At 40.4% G+C, this 17,599-nt stretch overlaps 1 protein-coding gene across 1 annotated transcript; it reads left to right on the forward strand.

The window, feature by feature from the left end:
* Window positions 1–1,545: 1,545 nt before the first annotated feature.
* LOC115355284 (troponin T, cardiac muscle) lies at window positions 1,546–17,348 on the forward strand. The gene is given in 12 exon segments (XM_074933708.1): window positions 1,546–1,606; window positions 4,384–4,426; window positions 7,099–7,138; window positions 9,266–9,287; window positions 9,390–9,450; window positions 10,504–10,620; window positions 10,730–10,807; window positions 12,008–12,121; window positions 13,136–13,248; window positions 13,460–13,550; window positions 14,150–14,190; window positions 17,309–17,348. Coding segments are annotated over 11 exon segments (744 nt in total). The 5' UTR covers window positions 1,546–1,606; window positions 4,384–4,399.
* The last annotated feature ends 251 nt before the right edge of the window (window positions 17,349–17,599 follow it).

Genomic DNA, 17,599 nt, shown 5'->3' on the forward strand with positions numbered 1-17,599 from the left:
GTAGGATTTATCATGTAGGAAATCAGCAACCCAGCCATACTTTTTATTTTCTGTGTACCTATTGCCTCCATATACGCTCTTGTTTGAGGAAGACGCTCAGCAGTGGCTTTTGAGGGCACGGGAAGTAAAATCAGGTTGCCCATGCATATAACAAGATAGATAATGCGATGCAAGGATATTTACCACTATGTAATTCGTCTGGCCTTATGATTGCAATGAAAACATTTACTATGGAACTGACAGCTGAGGTACAGTACATGATATAAAGCCTCATATCAGCTCAGTATGATACTACGACTTCTGCTTTGTATGTTTATTTTTCCACTGACAAGGTCATGAGTAGTACATTCCACTTGCTAATTTCCGCACGGCGCAAGCTTTGATAAGGAAATGAAAGGTTTGCCGGGGCATTAAATTGATCCATCTTACTGCTCAAAACTCTTGACAATCACATTCCACGGCTCCTGAAAAGAGCAGGGGAGCTTGACCAAAAACATTTTGAAGCGTGATTTAATGTGACATTTATGTGCTTTTTTTTATACTGTGGTTTCATAGTGCCGTATTGTTTTTTGGGGGTTTTTTTTAACAACTTTTTGTGCATTTTTTTTATCCTTTTATTTCCATGTTTAACCAGACACCTGTCTTTTGTATAGAGCTACGCCTATGCAAAGCACACTATCTGTAGTCTCTCTAAACACTCCCAATGTCAAAGTAGTGGGTAGTTTCCAACTGGATGAATGTTTTAAAACATTGTACCGTTGACTCAGCAACAGCAATAAAGACATTGAGATATTCCACATTGTCAAGCTCCTTCTTTTACACTGAATAGACTAGAATAGAAAGCCTGGACACAGTTTCAACAGAATCTAATCATTTTCACATGCTCTGCTGCCTTCACATGCTCTTAGAGGTGTAATAGTGATTTTGGTCAACATGAATGATCCAACAAAGTGGTAACACAAAAAAAGTTATGTGACACCTTTGTTGATGAGATTTATGGAAACATGATATCAGTAAATGAAAGCATCCACATGAAAAATGGAAAACCATATCATGCACAAAATAAATTTGCTTGCTATCAGTACTGCCGTAGCGCAGCCCTGTTGACTAATTTGTAATTTGAAATTATAGCACTGTTGATAGCAAATAAATTTCATGTTTTGTGCAGTGGTGAGTTCCCCACTTTTCTATTTCAACAACTAAATGAAAACTGTTTTTATAATTAATGCCCCGCTGATCATTTTCACCTTTTCATCGTGCCACCCCAGTGCAAATCTGCTTTGTTCCAAATGCCTCCCAAAATAAAACAACCACAGAGAGACATTTTAACAAGATCCCCCTTTGTGACGACCGGTTAAAAGCCCCTCATGTGAAACAAGTTGTATTTCCAACTCCTGAGGTCAGAAGTTGCACTTGAAGGCAGCATTCCTGTCAAGGTATAACTCCTCTTGTGTCTCTAACAATAGCACCGACCGCCCCGACCAGTCATGGAGGAGGTATATGGTCACATGACGGACAGGACAGCGTTATGATAGAACCTGTCTGTTTCTAGATCTGAAAGTCCAACACTGCTGCTAATCCCATCTCTTCCTCAGGGACACAGGAGGTAAGAGCACGGTGACCTTTGGGCGCATGACAGCAAAAAAGAAAAAAAAACTTGCACTGTTACTGTATTTGCATCTGATTTTTAAGTTGAATTTAATCCATTGCAGTGCTTTAACAGATCTGGCCTTACCTTGATGAATTACATGAAAATTGGAGTGAGCTGTGCTGCATTGAATACATTAAACTGCTCAGCATGATCTAATAGCCTATGTGAATTGCTTGATGGTGGCAAAATTATTCACACAAAGTCACGAATGCTGAATTAAATTGCCTCAGACTGCCTAAGTAGGCTAGTGAAGGTTTTATGATGCCTTTTTTTCTGATTTATTCTGATTTGAGCGGTCTGTATGCCAGGGAAGAAGGTGCTAAGCTTGCCCCTGACTCATGGGCGCTGGAAGCATGCTTTGGGCTTTGCCGTAATGCTGCCTAATGCTGAAAGCAGCACCCGCAACATTCCTGCCACCATCAGACTGTGTGTTATTCCACAGTTTCAGCCAGACGGAGACTGACCACACGCATTAAAGCAAATACACATTTAATACCCCGGCACGACAGCCTTCATGCACTGTGAATTACTTCTGGATTTTAAGTTAAAGCCTCTCTTTGAGATGGACTCTTCAACCAGATGGTACCCTTCGCCCTCTCCCTCTCCCTCTTTCTCTTTCTCTCTTGCCCTCTCTCATGTTGGTTCATCTTTTTTTCTATCTCTCTGTCTCCTCTTATTCTCCCCTCTGACTCTTCCCTACCTTTTTGCATTTGTCTTGATTTGAGCCACTTGGCTCCTCAGCAGACATTTGACGTCAGCAAGTCAATTTGATGACACCGGTAACAGCAACGAAGAGCTTCCAACCACCAAAATGTATGAATTTTAACAGAGTTGCAACAGAACTATAATTTTAATCGTGGCATTTTTGGACGGCAACCATGTTGGTGTAAGTATGGCATGCAAAATCGAATGTGCAGCTGGCCATTTGAATTTACTTGGAAGGACAGAATAGGACTAGAGCCAGACAGAAGGAGGGAGGGGTGGGGGGAGGGAAGCAGGGACGGGGGAGCGAATAATTTTTTTTTTATCCCAACAGCAGCCACTTATAATGCCCTTGTATCAAATACGGCTCCATCATTACGACATGGGGAAAACATGAGGATGAGGCTTGTGTTAATGAAACATGATGAGCTCACAAGAGGTATTGTTAAAAGTATGTGGCAAACCAGCAGCTGACCAAACTGGGGTTGCAAAAATAGCCCGTCTGTATGTGGCTCCCAGCACGCTCATTGATTTACTGTGAGTAGGGCGAGGTGAGCCAAATCCATTGTCTGGAGGAGTAGCTCCACACCTGTTCAAAACCATGCTTTATTATTCTTAAAAATAGACCCTCGCTCTCGCCCCAAGTTCAACCCACTGACACTGTTTTTTACGATCTGCTGATTTATTAGCCCGTGGAAAGCTATGGTCCCAGACTGTTGTGCCCAATCATATTCTGACATGTTACTGATATATATAGGACCCCGTGACTCCATTGTCCTCTTGCATCCATCCCTCTAACCTTGACTTTGGCCTCTTAACACACATACTGGCTTCCTGGGGATTTGTCTCACATGAAGCAATCATTTAAGGACTTGAGGCAGGTGGATGTTTTGGATTTTTTTCTGACGTGTTGCAGATAAATCGCCATAGATTGCTGGAACATATTCTTACAAATATAACCTCGCTCTATAGGTTTTGCAGTACGGCAAAAACACTCTCCTTAACAAGTTCTTTTTCATCTGTCAGCAAGGAGACTCATTTTCCTTAAAAACCACCGTGGGTCAGACACTGTGATTTCACTTGTTTCCAGTGCTTATCAACTTGTTTTGAATTTAAGTGTCATTTCTTGATGTTAATGGAGTGATATGTCCCATATAATATTGACACTGCACTGAAGTAAAAAAGGAGCAGTCCCCTCCCATGGACAGAATGTTCCACTTTTGGGAGGAAAAACGTCATTTTAAGCATGAATCTCGGTCTAAATCGCTTGTTAAGATGGTCGTTTTTTTGTTGCGCACCACTGCAAAGCCTTTGAGCACCTGGTAAATTGTTTATGTGTGGACTAATCCAAGCCAAAATCATATGCATAGTATTAGACACATCAGTCCAACCCTGAAGAATTTGTGCAGACCTAATAGTTCGGCTGCCCGTAGCTCCGATCGGTGCCAAAGAGGAAATGGCTGAGGATTAGGCCTGGAGCTGTTTAAAGCTAGCAGTGCCCGTGATGGAAGCATTTCAAACTCTACAATTGCTCCAGCCTTACAATATGCAGCCAAGGATTTTTTTTTTTCCCCTTTTCCTTTTTTTTCCGATTTAGTTCTTCGTTTGCTTGCACAAATGATAAAAAGAAAAACACTGAAAAGAAAGGACAAAGAGAAGAAACACAAACTGTCTTGCTGAGACAAAGAAATCCCCGGGGTTTATGAAAGCATCTGCAGATATGAAAATCACATCAGAACTCAAGGAGAGGCAAGATACAAAAAACAACAACAACAAAACAAAATGCATAAATAGTAAAAAAAGAAGCCCTGATGTAGATAATGAGCCTAATCTTCCTAGGAATGTTGAGGGAGGTGTACATGATTGTGTGTGTGTGTGTGTGTGTGTGTGTAGGAGCAGCATCAAAAGTCTTTTTTTATCAGAGAAGACAAAAATTCATTAAAAATGAATGCTGTTATTCTGAACAGTGTATCTAAGTGGCGGTTTGCGTTTGATGCATGATTTTTTTTTTCCTCCTCTTTGATACCCAGGTAATTGTAATCCAAGATGGCTGATGAAGAAGTTGTCGAGGAGGTGCAGTAAGTGCCGTCACTACATCTTTGAGGCGCCTCACCTAAATCAACAAATAAATCAAGTCGAGCGAATCGAGCTGATTTACGCTGAAGGCTTGTGTCTTTTCTTTTGTTCTCCTCTCTTTCAGGGAAGAAGGTAGAGTACGACTTTGTGAGAAGTAGCATTCACTTTTTTTGGGAGGTGGGGGGGAAGAAAATGTCACTTTCAAGCTTCCATTGCTAGACTCAGCTGACCTGATTATGTCTGCTCAGAGGTAGAAACCCAAGAAGAGGAAGGTAAAGGCTTCTGCATGGCTTCATATGTGGATCATCTAGTTTCCTGAGTGTCTGGTGTTATTAAAGTGTCTGCTGTCACTGAGAAAGCCACAGCAAGTTCAGTTTGTTTTTTCTTTTCAAAAGTTAACTCTCCATTTGTCACCATCCATTCTTCATTTCATGTGCAGTTGCCTCGCGTCTTAGAGGAGGAAAAGTGTGATTTATGTGTGCTCTACTTCAGCATAGCTCTGTTGTCGTGGAAAAACATCTTTGTTTTGCTCGTTTGTAATTGAAATGAATGTTTACATGGTCACTCTTAGAACCTTGAACCCTGTGTGTCATTTCCGAAAATAGACATGCGGCTATGTAAGAATTAGTAATATATTTTATGCTTGGCCATTGGTATCACATATGCACCATTTTCATCATCATTACATGACATTTTATCATCTTACCTTGCTCATATTTGGCAATCTGAACGTTTCTTCCATGCGCTCCATACATTTAAATGCTACGATGTATGGAAAGTTGCATGGAAGGGCCATGCTGTATAAACTGAAGTCACAATTTGATTCATTCGGGTCAAATTTGACTTGAACGCCTGTATGCTGCATTTTGTGTCACACTCTTCTGTTTTGCTGGCTATTATTTGGTCAAACAAGCTTTATATTTCCCAGAAAAGTCTCTCTAGAAACTGTCAGCCTCTGGATTAAAAAATACTAAGAATAACTGAAACTGAAACTTTTCTCCATCAGTAAGAGAAATCAAACCTTTGTGCATTGTTTCATGTAGTTCACAGTTACATCGATGAAAAAAGAAATCAAAAATACTTTATTGATCCCTGCGGGGGAATTGGGTAATTTACATTTTGATATTGCAGACATTTTCTGTTTTATTCAGCTGGGTTCAGACCTAATGTTCACCTCTTTTGCAATATATATCAAATTATATGGAGATTTTTTCTTCCCACCTATAATTGCAGAGAACATCAAGTCTCTCCTGTGGTAGAATTATTATTATTCTCATGCCTACTCTCATCGTGAACGCCCACAACGCTTTTCAAAATGTACACATGCACTGGGCAAAAATAAGAAAGGTTAGGTGATGTAAAACATGCAATACATATTTTAATTTTTATTACTTTCAAACAAAACTGTAAGATTCCAACATTTGGATGATGCTCTGCCGGAGAAAATCTTGACAACAGCCACAACCAGGGCACATTTGACTTCTACTTCACATATTGGCAGAAATTTTCTTTTAAGGCCGATACCGATATTTCATTTTAAAGCTACCGATGATGTGCCGATGTTATCGTGCATCCCTAGTGCCAGTAGCAAAGCTCTGACAGTGTTTGACCAAATAGCAGCCTCAAGCGTTTGGCTTTGGGCCTCACTGATCCACTAATCCATCTTTTGTTCACTCAGTCATGGAGACAGCAGAAGAACAAGGTAAATGTTGGTGTGGCTTCCTTGTTGTCTCTGAATGACAGTGTTATTGCCATGAGCTTTTCACTTTAAAGTTGATCTTACCCTATGCACGTGTGACAGCATTGTATGTCATGAACACTGGCTATTGCACCGTATTTTGTCATGTTTGTGTCACGTTTAACCCTTTTCATGTTCTTGTCACATAGAGGAGGCCGCACCAGAAGTAGAAGGTAACACTTCTCTTTCAACATTTTTCTCTATTATCGTTCAATTACAGTAAAATAATAAAACAATTCTAACAATACAAGCAATACCACATTTCAAGAAATATAAAGCATTGCCCACAGTATTGCCTGCCATAGTAAATATTAGGTGCATTATATTCTGTGTACTAAACTGGTTTTGTAAGAGGTTTGTATTGACCCTATTTTGAATTAATAACACACTGGCTCACTAAAACATTTTATGCTTTCATGACAGAGCCCCCAGCTGCAGACCAAGGTAAAAAAATGTATTATCTTTCATCAGCTCTCATTGACTTCAGATTTTAGACATCAATATTAGCTTTTCTCGTTTTCACTATTCATTAATCGCGGCTGTGTTTGGACTTGCCTACACAGCCTTCTGCTTGCGGCTCGAGTTAATATTTGAAGAGTTTCATTTCCAAAATGAGATATCCTCCATCTGAGGATTGTGATGTCTGCTCAGACAAAATGACAGCTGGCACGAACGCAAAAAGCTCAGCGCTCAGTGGCATCGCTGACGTTATTAGCTGTCTTGTTCCATTTACTGATAGAATTGTGACATTTCAGAGGTTGTAAACATCTGAGTTTAGCTAATTATTCAGCCAGAAACATGTTTCTCTCTCTCTCTCTGAAAAAAAAAAAAAAAAAAAAAATCAGTATGTAGCATTTTGGGATGAAACTGTCAGTTTAGCCCTGTTTTCCCTGCATCACACAGTGTTTATCTCCCTGGAAAAAGGCTGTAGAATTAAAAGTATGATGCACCTGTACAGTCTGAGCACACTGGTGACTTTTTCCCAATTTAGGATTGCAAACAAAAGCCATCATATAAAATGTCATATTTCAACATTAGTTACCACGGCCAGTTTTGAAAATATTGTTGCATTGCATTTTACATTGATAACAATATATTTACATAAATAATTCTATCATCTTCTTCATTTTATCCCACCTTGACAGCTAGTCCTGCAGTAGAAAGAAGAGAGAAATCCATTTTTATGCCTATGTTTTAAGCATAAGCTATAAACCAATAATTACACTGTCATCTGTAATTTGAAAATTGAATAAATTGCTGAATGAATGAATGAAAAAAAAAATACCATAATTTTACTTTGATATGTGACACGAATTATATAACACATGATAGTTCCTTGAGGCATTTATTGTTGGTAAAATATTGCAATTTATAGGGCAATGAGAAACATACACTCTTAACTAATTCTCTGTTTCCTGCATTGATCGTGATCGCTGTCATTGATCAACTGCCTGTGCACATTTTACAAAAGAGCCTGCAGAGGAAGGTAACGTTATCTTCAAACCTTTTCCTTTCCCCTTTTCCACGCATGGTGTGTCCAAACAATACTATATCAACCTGGGGTGTGTATCCCAAAATCTTTAACAGTCCTTAGTTGGGACGAGGTGATCTTAGTGCGAAGATAATTTTTTGGGAAACTGTAATAATCAATGGGTTTGGATCTCTTCGTCTTCACAACAGAGGCACCCCCTGCTGCTGAAGGTACTGCTTTTCCTTGCTTTTACTGACAAATCATTATGCGCTGCTGATATCTTGCTGTGTTCCAATTTTGTGTCTGCTTCATGCTTTAACATTTTGATATTCGGCGTCACACTTTCATCCAAGAGCTCCCGCCACACTCGGCTTCTGTGGCTTGATTTCCTGCTGCTGTGAACTAAATTAACTACACCACATCCTAATGTAGGAAACACAGAAACGGTGTTTTTCAATTTGGAGTTACATGTCCGAATGAAGCAAAACCACATTTGCAAATGGTTCTCGGTGTTTGTTTCATCCTGCTTTGAGTGACCTGGTGATTGGGGTTAGTGCACACACTGTACAAGTGAAATACAAATCAGCGAGGAGAAAACTTTTGCATTCAATGCCGTGATCCAACCTCCTGACCTGCTAACATTTCTTGTGTCCTTTACTATAGAGGCTCAACCTGCAGATGAAGGTAACTTATTGGCTTTGCATGACTGAATATTTATGCTGACAAGGTCTTACTATTCAATTTATTCATGTTTTTATAAATGTAACATGAATGCATGTCTGCTCAGCTCTCCGTGGCAGCACTACTGTAGGCATTTAACCATACCCTGAATTCACAATGTAGTCTCAAACGTTTATTTACCAGACAACTTGCACAACAGCATGCTGATGTACATCCATTTCATGACATCTGTGTTTAATTTAATGCCTGCAGACAACGTGTGATGTTATTTTGTAACGGCTGTTATCTGCTGGCACTCGGTTCTTGTCGTGGTTGGAAAGCTCACTATCTGTTGTATGTTATTTTTGATCATTTTCCCAATAATATCAGAACACTGAGTTAATTCATGCAGGATGCAGCAAGATTATTTGGTATTATGAATACACTTATTCACTTTTTACACAGAGCATTTAGGTGATTTGACATACATTTGGCAAAATTTCTATATAAATTGTAAATATTATTCCATAAATGAATAGAATCATTTGACCTTAATGCATGATTTATGTCATTTGTAAAGAGAAAATGCAGTGATAGATAGATCTAGACTACTTTGTGAGAAAAATGCAATTGATTGGTTTGACAATGCAACATGTTGATTTGCTTCTGACTAATCAGTACTTTCAAAATACTTATTAGAAATGTATGTGTGGAAAGAAACTAAAAGCGTCTGATAATCATGCCAGAAATCAATCACGTCTTCTTTTTCCACGAGAAAGAAAAGACCAAGTGCCAATATTACAAATAATGGATATCTCATTTCAAAATGAGAAATCGTCATTTGTTGTCTTTCACATCCTTTTGAAAGCTTCATGGGCTTTCAAAAAAAAAAAAAAAATGAATTAGCATTGATTAGCAGCCCGAATTTAACTGTGATTATCCTTTTTATTATTATTCATCTTTACAGATGAGTCTAAACCCAAACCAAAGTAAGTCTTTTGTCATTTGAAATTTTAATCAGTTTTCATCAATAAACCAGAGGACACTGTTTAGAGGTGGTATTCTAAACCGGGGATTTTTATGCTCTTTAGGTTGTTTGCTCCGAATATGAATGTGCCAAAGATACCTGAGGGAGACAAAGTCGACTTTGATGTGAGTGATGAAAGTGTTTGGCTTCGCAGAGGCGCCACAGAAATAATGTTGTTACAGCAGAGCTACATATTCCACACTTTTAAAAATATAGATTTGTGTCTGAATGTTTGGGAGGGTTATATGTGTGTGTTTTTTTCTTTTTGGCCTTGTCGGTCTGTCCATCCATCTGTCTGTTCAACACTTCACTTATATGAAACCTATCTCAAAATCCCATTAGGCGATTTGCTGTGCTATCATGCTCCCCGTAGAATGAACCCTATCGATGCTGACCTCATAATGTTTCCTCTAAAGCCTGAGCCACCTTCAGACCAAAATGACAGTTTTGCACAGAAGACATCACACAATTTGAATAATAGATTGCAATGATATTTGGTGAGAGCAGTCACACTCCCTAGTGAAATATTCCTTGATTTTGTCCAGAATCACATTCGTACCGCCAGATAATTTGGTGCGCATACTTGCTTTTGTGTGCCACCACCCTGTGGCCAAAATGTCACATTTGACATCTCACAAACGGGTGGGTTTCCATTAAAATTTGAAAAGCACATCCCTGCTCCTCACAAGATCAACCCTATCAGTTTTGCTGTCTTCTCTACCTTTCCTGCGGCACCACCCTCAGGCTGAAATGTCAAATTTGCACACAAGTAATAAAATGTAATTAGTGGATTGCCCTGATACTCCCCAAGGGAGAGTTCCTCTAGATTTTGATGACCACATCACATCATTTGATGACTTCTGCCATCCTGAGGCTATAATGACAAATTTGATATCTCAGAATCTAATGGGCACATTGCAATGAAATTTGGAGAGCACATTCATGCTGTTCAGAGGATGAACCCTGTTAACTTTGGCGACCTCATAACTGGACAACGGTGGACGGCCTACACTTGTTTTGTGTGTGTGTGTGTGTGTGTGTGTGTGTCAGAGTCAGAGTTAGAGTTAGAGTTAATGTCAGGTTTGACACTAAGGTTTACTCTGGGGTTTAGACTAAGGGTTTGGGGTAAGTGGGTTGATAATCATTGTCAGTAAATATGATCCTGTGTGTGATTCCAGGACATCCACAGGAAGCGTCAGGAGAAGGATTTGTCTGAGCTGCAGTCTCTGATCGAGGCCCACTTCATCCAGAGGAAGAAGGACGAGGAGGATCTCATCGCTCTCGTCCAAAGGATCGTAAGGCCTCCTGCACGTCCCACCAGATCACTGGACCTCTGTGCCACCCAGCCACCTTACAGTGTGTGTGTGTGTGTGTGTGTGTGTGTGTGTGCATGTGTGTGTGCAGGAGAAGCGCCGTGCTGAAAGAGCCGAGCAGCAGAGGGTCCGTGCTGAGCAGGAGAAGGAGAGGCAGGCTCGTCTTGCTGTGAGTGTCTCCTAATCACAGCCCTCACGCAAGTTTGATGGTTCTCAACCTTTTCAAGATGCAAGCCCTGAAAATGTAGTGCTCCCTTATCACAATCCCTCGCTGCAGAAAACAAACTTTGACACCAAACGGGGAGCATTATTTCCCCATCTCAGGGTATTTTGCTTGGTTAATTACTGGAAGAAGCCTACAGGCTGTTTGTATATTAAGATATTTTTTAAATTGAGTAGATAATCCGACATCTTGCAACCCTCAGGGGCCTCACGGTCCCCGATTTAAGAGCCTCACTTGTTTTTTTTTTGAGATAGCACAAGGTGCAATTTTCTCATTTCAATGAGTAAATGCATGTCGGTCCACATTCAGCTGTTCAAAGCTAAACCATGGTCAGGATTTGAGATGACTCGGTTGTCTCAGAGTCATGCATACTTCATTAGTTTCTGTCACATCGATTGTTCTGTAAAAATACACGTCTTCCCAGCCTAAATCATTTAACGAGCTGCAATAGAGAAGCGCATCAAATCCCCTCTCATTTAGACCCCCACAGTTTTACTGTATTTTTGTGCAAATGAGATTCTGATGTCAGATGCAGCGAGTTCTGCATCCACAGGAAGTGATGAATTGAAGCTTAAGAGTGAAATACAAAGTGTCTCATAAATAGCAGCAAGCAAGCACTCCAAAATCATCAGTGACAGATTTTTTTTTTTTCCTTTTTCCTTTTGGTTGCCTTTAAAGTTATCAGACTTTAAGGATAAACATGAATGTGCTGTGTGCACTTTACTGATGTTACGTCATGTGATTGATGGGTATGGAGGTGTAAAAAAAAAAAAAAAAAATTCAAAGTGCTCCTTTTCACTGCCATTTCTTGCTGCTAATGTGAAGTCGCTTTGTGCAGCTTTAATTTCTCTTCAGATGACTTACATTTGGAGAAGGCGATCATAAAAGTGTCACAGAAATATATTCAATGTTAGCTTCCACAAATGACATATCAATGCTGTTGGGGGAAAAAAACTGAAAAAGATACTCATATCAGATACTTGGCATTTGTTCAGCACCAGCAGCTGACAGTGCAACACTCTTTCTTATTTGAGCCGGATTAGTTTCTTCCAAATACGCGTTGGCTTTGGTGTGTGTTGAGTGGGTGGAGAGACTCCGGGTGAAGTGTTGCCCTGCTCCTCTGACCTTGTATTTCCTGAACAACAGGAAGAAAAGGAGAGGAAGGAGCAGGAGGAGGCGCGTAAGAGGCAGGATGAGGATGCCAAGAAGAAGAAGGCGCTCACAAACATGACTCAGCAGTATGGTGGCGTGCAACAGCGGGTCAGTGATCACACACACACACACAGACACACACGCACATTATCGCCACATTTTGTGTCAGATGACCATGGAAGACTGATCTCAAGACTGTGTGAAGGTTCAGTGACATGTTTTGGTTTAGTATAAAGTGTTACATGTGGCATTTGACATCAACAAGTCATTATCACATTAAAGGAACATTCAACAGTAAAACGCATTAACACAATTTAAACACAAATGCCTGTTTGACCAAGTGGTTGTGGTGCTGTTTTGTTTTGTAGTTTAATTTCTTTACACTGTAAATTGCGTTTTCTGATAAAGAAATTTGGTTTCTTTGCCTTCCTCTCATTAAATGATTAGATGATGCTTTTTTTGTAGAATTTGCTGGATTCTAATTGTAATCAGTATATATGGGTGCATCTACCTACGCCTGCAAAAGCCATCGAGGTTGAAACTTCCTTTAAGTTTGAGACATTAATGTAATTACTGCAAATGCACAAGACCTCTACCAAGATAACTGTCAGCCTCTACTGGTCTCTACATGGCATTTTATATTCTCTGCTATTGACTTTCTTTTAATGACAGGTGGGGGGGATGAGTGAAATGCAGATGGGGAAATCATTTCCAAACACATTTAGACTCCTCAGTAAAATACAAACGCATGTGGAGCAACGTCAGGGAGGTCAGAAGGGAAAAGTAGCAACAACCTCATTGTGTCAAGAAGCAAAAGGTTTATAGAGAATGTGGTGTTAATTTTGAAAAATGCAAGTTCTATATCACCGGCATGATATTAAAGCTATCACTTGCACTGACTATAGTCTCATTTGTTTATTGAAAATTCACCATGATATCACAATTAATTTTACCGCGATACATTGATGGTAAAAATGCCACATGTTGCACTTTTAAAGGATAAATGGAAAAGTCAGAATTGTTCAATAATTATAAGACTGAATTTTGTCACTGTCTCTAAATGTAGCCATAATTCTTTGTGTTTTTCATGCTGACCTGCTTGGGCTTGGTTTTCCTATCCAGCAAGAGGGTAGGAAGGGCGCTAAGAAGCAAACAGAGAGAGAGAAGAAGAGGAAAATTTTGGCGGAGAGGAGGAAGCCTCTTAACATTGACCATCTCAGCGAGGACAAACTAAAGTATGACCCACTTTTTGTAATAGTACTGGTCATTATTCACAGTTTTACAGACAGTACAATGCCCACTTTTAAACTCTGATGCAGTTAATTTGTTTGTGCAAAAAAAAAAAAAATGTATTGATATCCCATCATTTGGAGTGGAGGCTTGTGGGGTTTCTGCATGGCCTTTTAGTTTTCTGACTCTGAACTCCTTTTGGACGTTGCTCAAAAGGGAGAAGGCCAACGAGCTGTGGCAGTGGCTGATGGGCCTGGAGGCTGAGAAGTTTGACCTTAGTGAGAAACTGAAGAGACAGAAATATGATGTAAGTACCTCGACTCATGGAATTCATATGCACATTGTCACATGGAATGACAAAATTACTAGAAACTATCTTTTTCAATACAGTATAAGCACCTTTGGGAAATATGATACCAACTCGTACAATAATAGGCTGGTGCGGAAGTCAAACTTAGTCTTATATAAATATATTTATATCTGTCTTAAAAAAACAGGAATAATTTAAGATGTGTTTGAGTATTTTTGGAATATTCATGAGGTCATATGTATTGTTTGGTAGCAATTTTCTGGATGATGAAAGCCCTTAAACTGATACCGCTCCATAAAATCATTTTTTCTTGATGGTGTTTCAGATGGTCATTTTCCATTCCAAATGTGCATTCAATGTCCCTTTTTCATTTTGTACGCCAAAATTTGGTGCAGCCATCAACTTTAGCTGATTGTATGTACTAATACTGCTTTTGATCACGAGATGAAATCATTACCATTGGCGAACCACATTTCTAAATGGTATGTAAAAGCCTGCACTCTTCAGAAAGCCGCAGAATACAAAGCCTGCAGATGTAATTGTACTATACCTGTCCTGATAGCGCCCATCTAAAACTGCTGTGGCTTGACTTCCAGATGAATGTACTCCAGACCCGAATCAATGAGCAGCAGAAGTTGTGAGTAACCGTTAATGAGCAGTGTCAGCCTGTTGGTTGTGGTGTAGTTTTGCTGTCTGCCCGTTGTCGTGTCAGAAACCGAGTCTCGGGCGGGCGCGGGCGGGGACAAAGCCTGGCAACCAATGACTCTCGACCACAAGGTGAAACTGTTGGTGTGTGCTGATGACCAAGCCTTCGGAAACTGGCATGCGGTAGCATTGAATCAATGATTCAAGGGCAGTTGAGTGCTTTGTAAGAGTCACTTAAGAGGAGTGGAGTTCGGTCAGTATTTTGTGACACAGAAAATCCTCAACCCCAGTGCTTAGCAACCAGAGATACAAGAGTCTAAGCCGCGGCGTCTGGAGGCGTTCCAGTCACAATGAGTCCAAGAAATTGCTGAGATTCTTGCCATCTTTGAGATCTGAACCAGAAAATGTCTTTATACCTTATAACAACAGTTCAAGTGCTGTCATTCTTTTGGTTTGTTTTCAGCTTTTCCAGTAGATCCACAGTGAAGCTGTAGCTCGATCTGACATCACATTTTGCAGGGATGGACAGTCTCTGGCCTGTCATTGGCTGCACAGGGACACTGATGAATGCCGGTGATGCAAGCAGATCTGTGGAAATGTAAAGGACAAATATTTCAGTTGTGAAATTCATGTGGCATTCCCGTTGTGGTTTAGTTAAGCATACCTGGTCAGCTCAATCAGGTGGGTCTGTGTCTGCAGGTGAAATTCGTAGGACCACAGGTGAATGAGTCTGTAACCATCTTGTGTCCTGCCCCGCTCAGCTCCGCTTCAGGACCCCGAGGTCCGCTCTTTGGCTCCGCTGGTGTCCGTCTGTGTCTGCTCTGTCTGTTGCTGCTGTGCTTAGCCAGTCCTCCATGTTATGTGTCCCCTACAGATCAATCAGCTCCTGGCTCGCGTTCAAGACCACCAGAGGTAAGTTACCTACTCTGAGCAAAACATGAGGCTTCTCAGCAAACAGCGCTCCGAGTATCTTTACCTCACTGAAAGCCAGTGATGTAGTGTGAAGATGTTTTTTTTTTTTTTAGATGGCGGGGGAATGGCTTCTGGTTGTTTTCTCACTCATTTAAAGAGCCTCGGGAAATTTGGAGTCAGATCATAATTCACCTCTCTTCGAAAATTTGCCAGATATGCCTGCCAAACCTTGAGAGTGCTACGTCTAATCTTTCAAACAGAATTGGGCATTTGATCATAATTGAGTCGCCTTCACTGCCCCAATCCATGTTCAAGTGCTATCTTTAGTTGCTCAACCAGGCACTCCACTGATAAATAATACTGTTAGGCTTAATTGCTCAATTCCATCCAATATTTTCAGATCTTCAAAGTGTGTTGCATTATCTGTTGCACCCCAAGGCCTTTTAAAGTCACATCATCCCACTTGATAAAAAGAGGGGGCATGTGACGTAGCCGTTCCCGAGTGAGTGGACTAGACTTCAGATAAACATACATTCACACAGGCACCAAAAAAAATCAGATTTCTAACTCTGTGTGGCACGGATTCATCTTCTTATGGCTGTAAACATAAAAAAGAAAGAAGTAATATGCATGGATTCTGTTTTTTACCTGTTTAAGACAGCCATAGAAAAGATAATTTCAGTGCTAGAGTTGAAAATCTCTTTTTTTTTTCTATGTTCCTGTGTAAATGCCGCCGTCCCCAGGCATGCAGTTTTCATCACAAGCCAGCCCGCTCTGGTCTTTTTTATCCTGCTTAATCCTCTCCAACATTTCACCATTTTTTAATTCATGTAGTTGTACTTCCTCATTCATCTGTGACTCTCCATCCCTCATTTTCATCCCTCTACCCATCCATCCCTCCTGATCACAATAGTCTATGGACACGGCTGTGCTGATCAACAACCAAATTCGACTTTTGAACTTGGCAAAACAGGGAAGCAGAACGGGAAATGTTTAGCGTGACCGTCGGATAACTAAAAGGTCACAGGTTCAATCCCCGCAACAGCCTCGCGCTTGCTGAAATGTCCTTGAACGAGACAGTGAACCCGTTCCTGCTCACACATTGTGAGCTGCTCTCTGGGGAGCCATTTTCGGTGGTTAAAATGTAAATTGATCAGCACAGCCATTCTCGGAATACAACTTCTTGAAAACTTTATTTGGTCGCCTGTTCAAGTAAAAGTTCATCCAGAGTTTAAGGCAGAAAGCAAGATGTCTGGGTTGAATCGGCTGGTAAGTGTTAATGCTGTCTTTTTTTATGGCAAAACATTCAGTAAATTAAGCGGTAGGTGTATCAGATCTTATGGGCAATATGCTTAAAGACAACCGAGCACCAAAGGTAAGGCTACTGCTGATAGGACATGACCGCCATTTACCCATCATTTACCATCTGCCATCTCTGTCCTGTGTTTGATACTGTGTGGTTTCTCCTCGTTTCTAACAGCATGTCCCTTTGATGTTTGTCTTTCTGCCTGTTCTCTCCAATTTAATCCTTCCTTTTCTGCTCTTATTAATGAACACTGAACACAAAGACCATATGCACTGACAAAACGTTGCCCTTGAAAGGCAAATCAGACCCTGTTCTTCATCATGACATCACACACATACAGACAAAGCTATGCGTGTGTATGTAATATCCAACAGGCGTGGAAATTGAAAAAAAAAAAAAAAAAACATGACTCTCCTCTTGTCCACCAAAACTGCACAGGATTTTTCCCCCTCACCACAGTTCTTGCAAGTGGTTGTTTTTTTTGTTTTTTTTAAGCAATGTGAAATAACAGCAACACAATAATTTAGAGCACTCAACACTGCTTTTGATTTACAATCTTAAACCTAGTAGCTGAAATTTTCAGGAGCTGCATACAAAGGCTTTCTACTGTTACGCCACACGGCTTTTGCAGAATATTGGCAAAGGCAAAAGCCCCTTTCAATTTTTGTGTATAAAAAGAAAAAAAAATGCATCCTAAGTCAGTCAGTTTCAATTTTTCAAGCCAAGCTGTGATGCAAATCAAACCAAATACTGAGGCACAGACTGAACTGTGAAAAAAGGTGAACATTTAGGCCACTAATAGACACACTATGATAGTTATTAGTCACAGCATGTAGCTTGATTTGGACACACACAAACGTGACAATTCAATGTTTTCTGTGTGACTCCACAGTGCCAAAGGCAGAGGCAAGGCCAAGGGCAGGCTGAGATAGAGAGGAGCATCAGCAGGAGCTCGCCAACACTGAGAATGAGCAGTGGAGTTGGTACTGATGTAATCAACGTGCACTCACACAACGGAGCGGTGCTGCAACAGCTAGCTGTACATGTAATCAATAAAGAGATTCTTTTGAGCCTGTGTGTTTTCCCTTTATGATTGTATGTGATGTTTGTGCAGTCTGTTCTGTGGTGATGGTGGTTTTTATCCTTTTTTTTCCAGCCTCAACAACAAATTTTTTCCTCTTCC

This window comes from Myripristis murdjan, chromosome 23 (genome assembly GCF_902150065.1).
Source record: "Myripristis murdjan chromosome 23, fMyrMur1.1, whole genome shotgun sequence".
Lineage (NCBI taxonomy): Eukaryota > Metazoa > Chordata > Actinopteri > Holocentriformes > Holocentridae > Myripristis > Myripristis murdjan.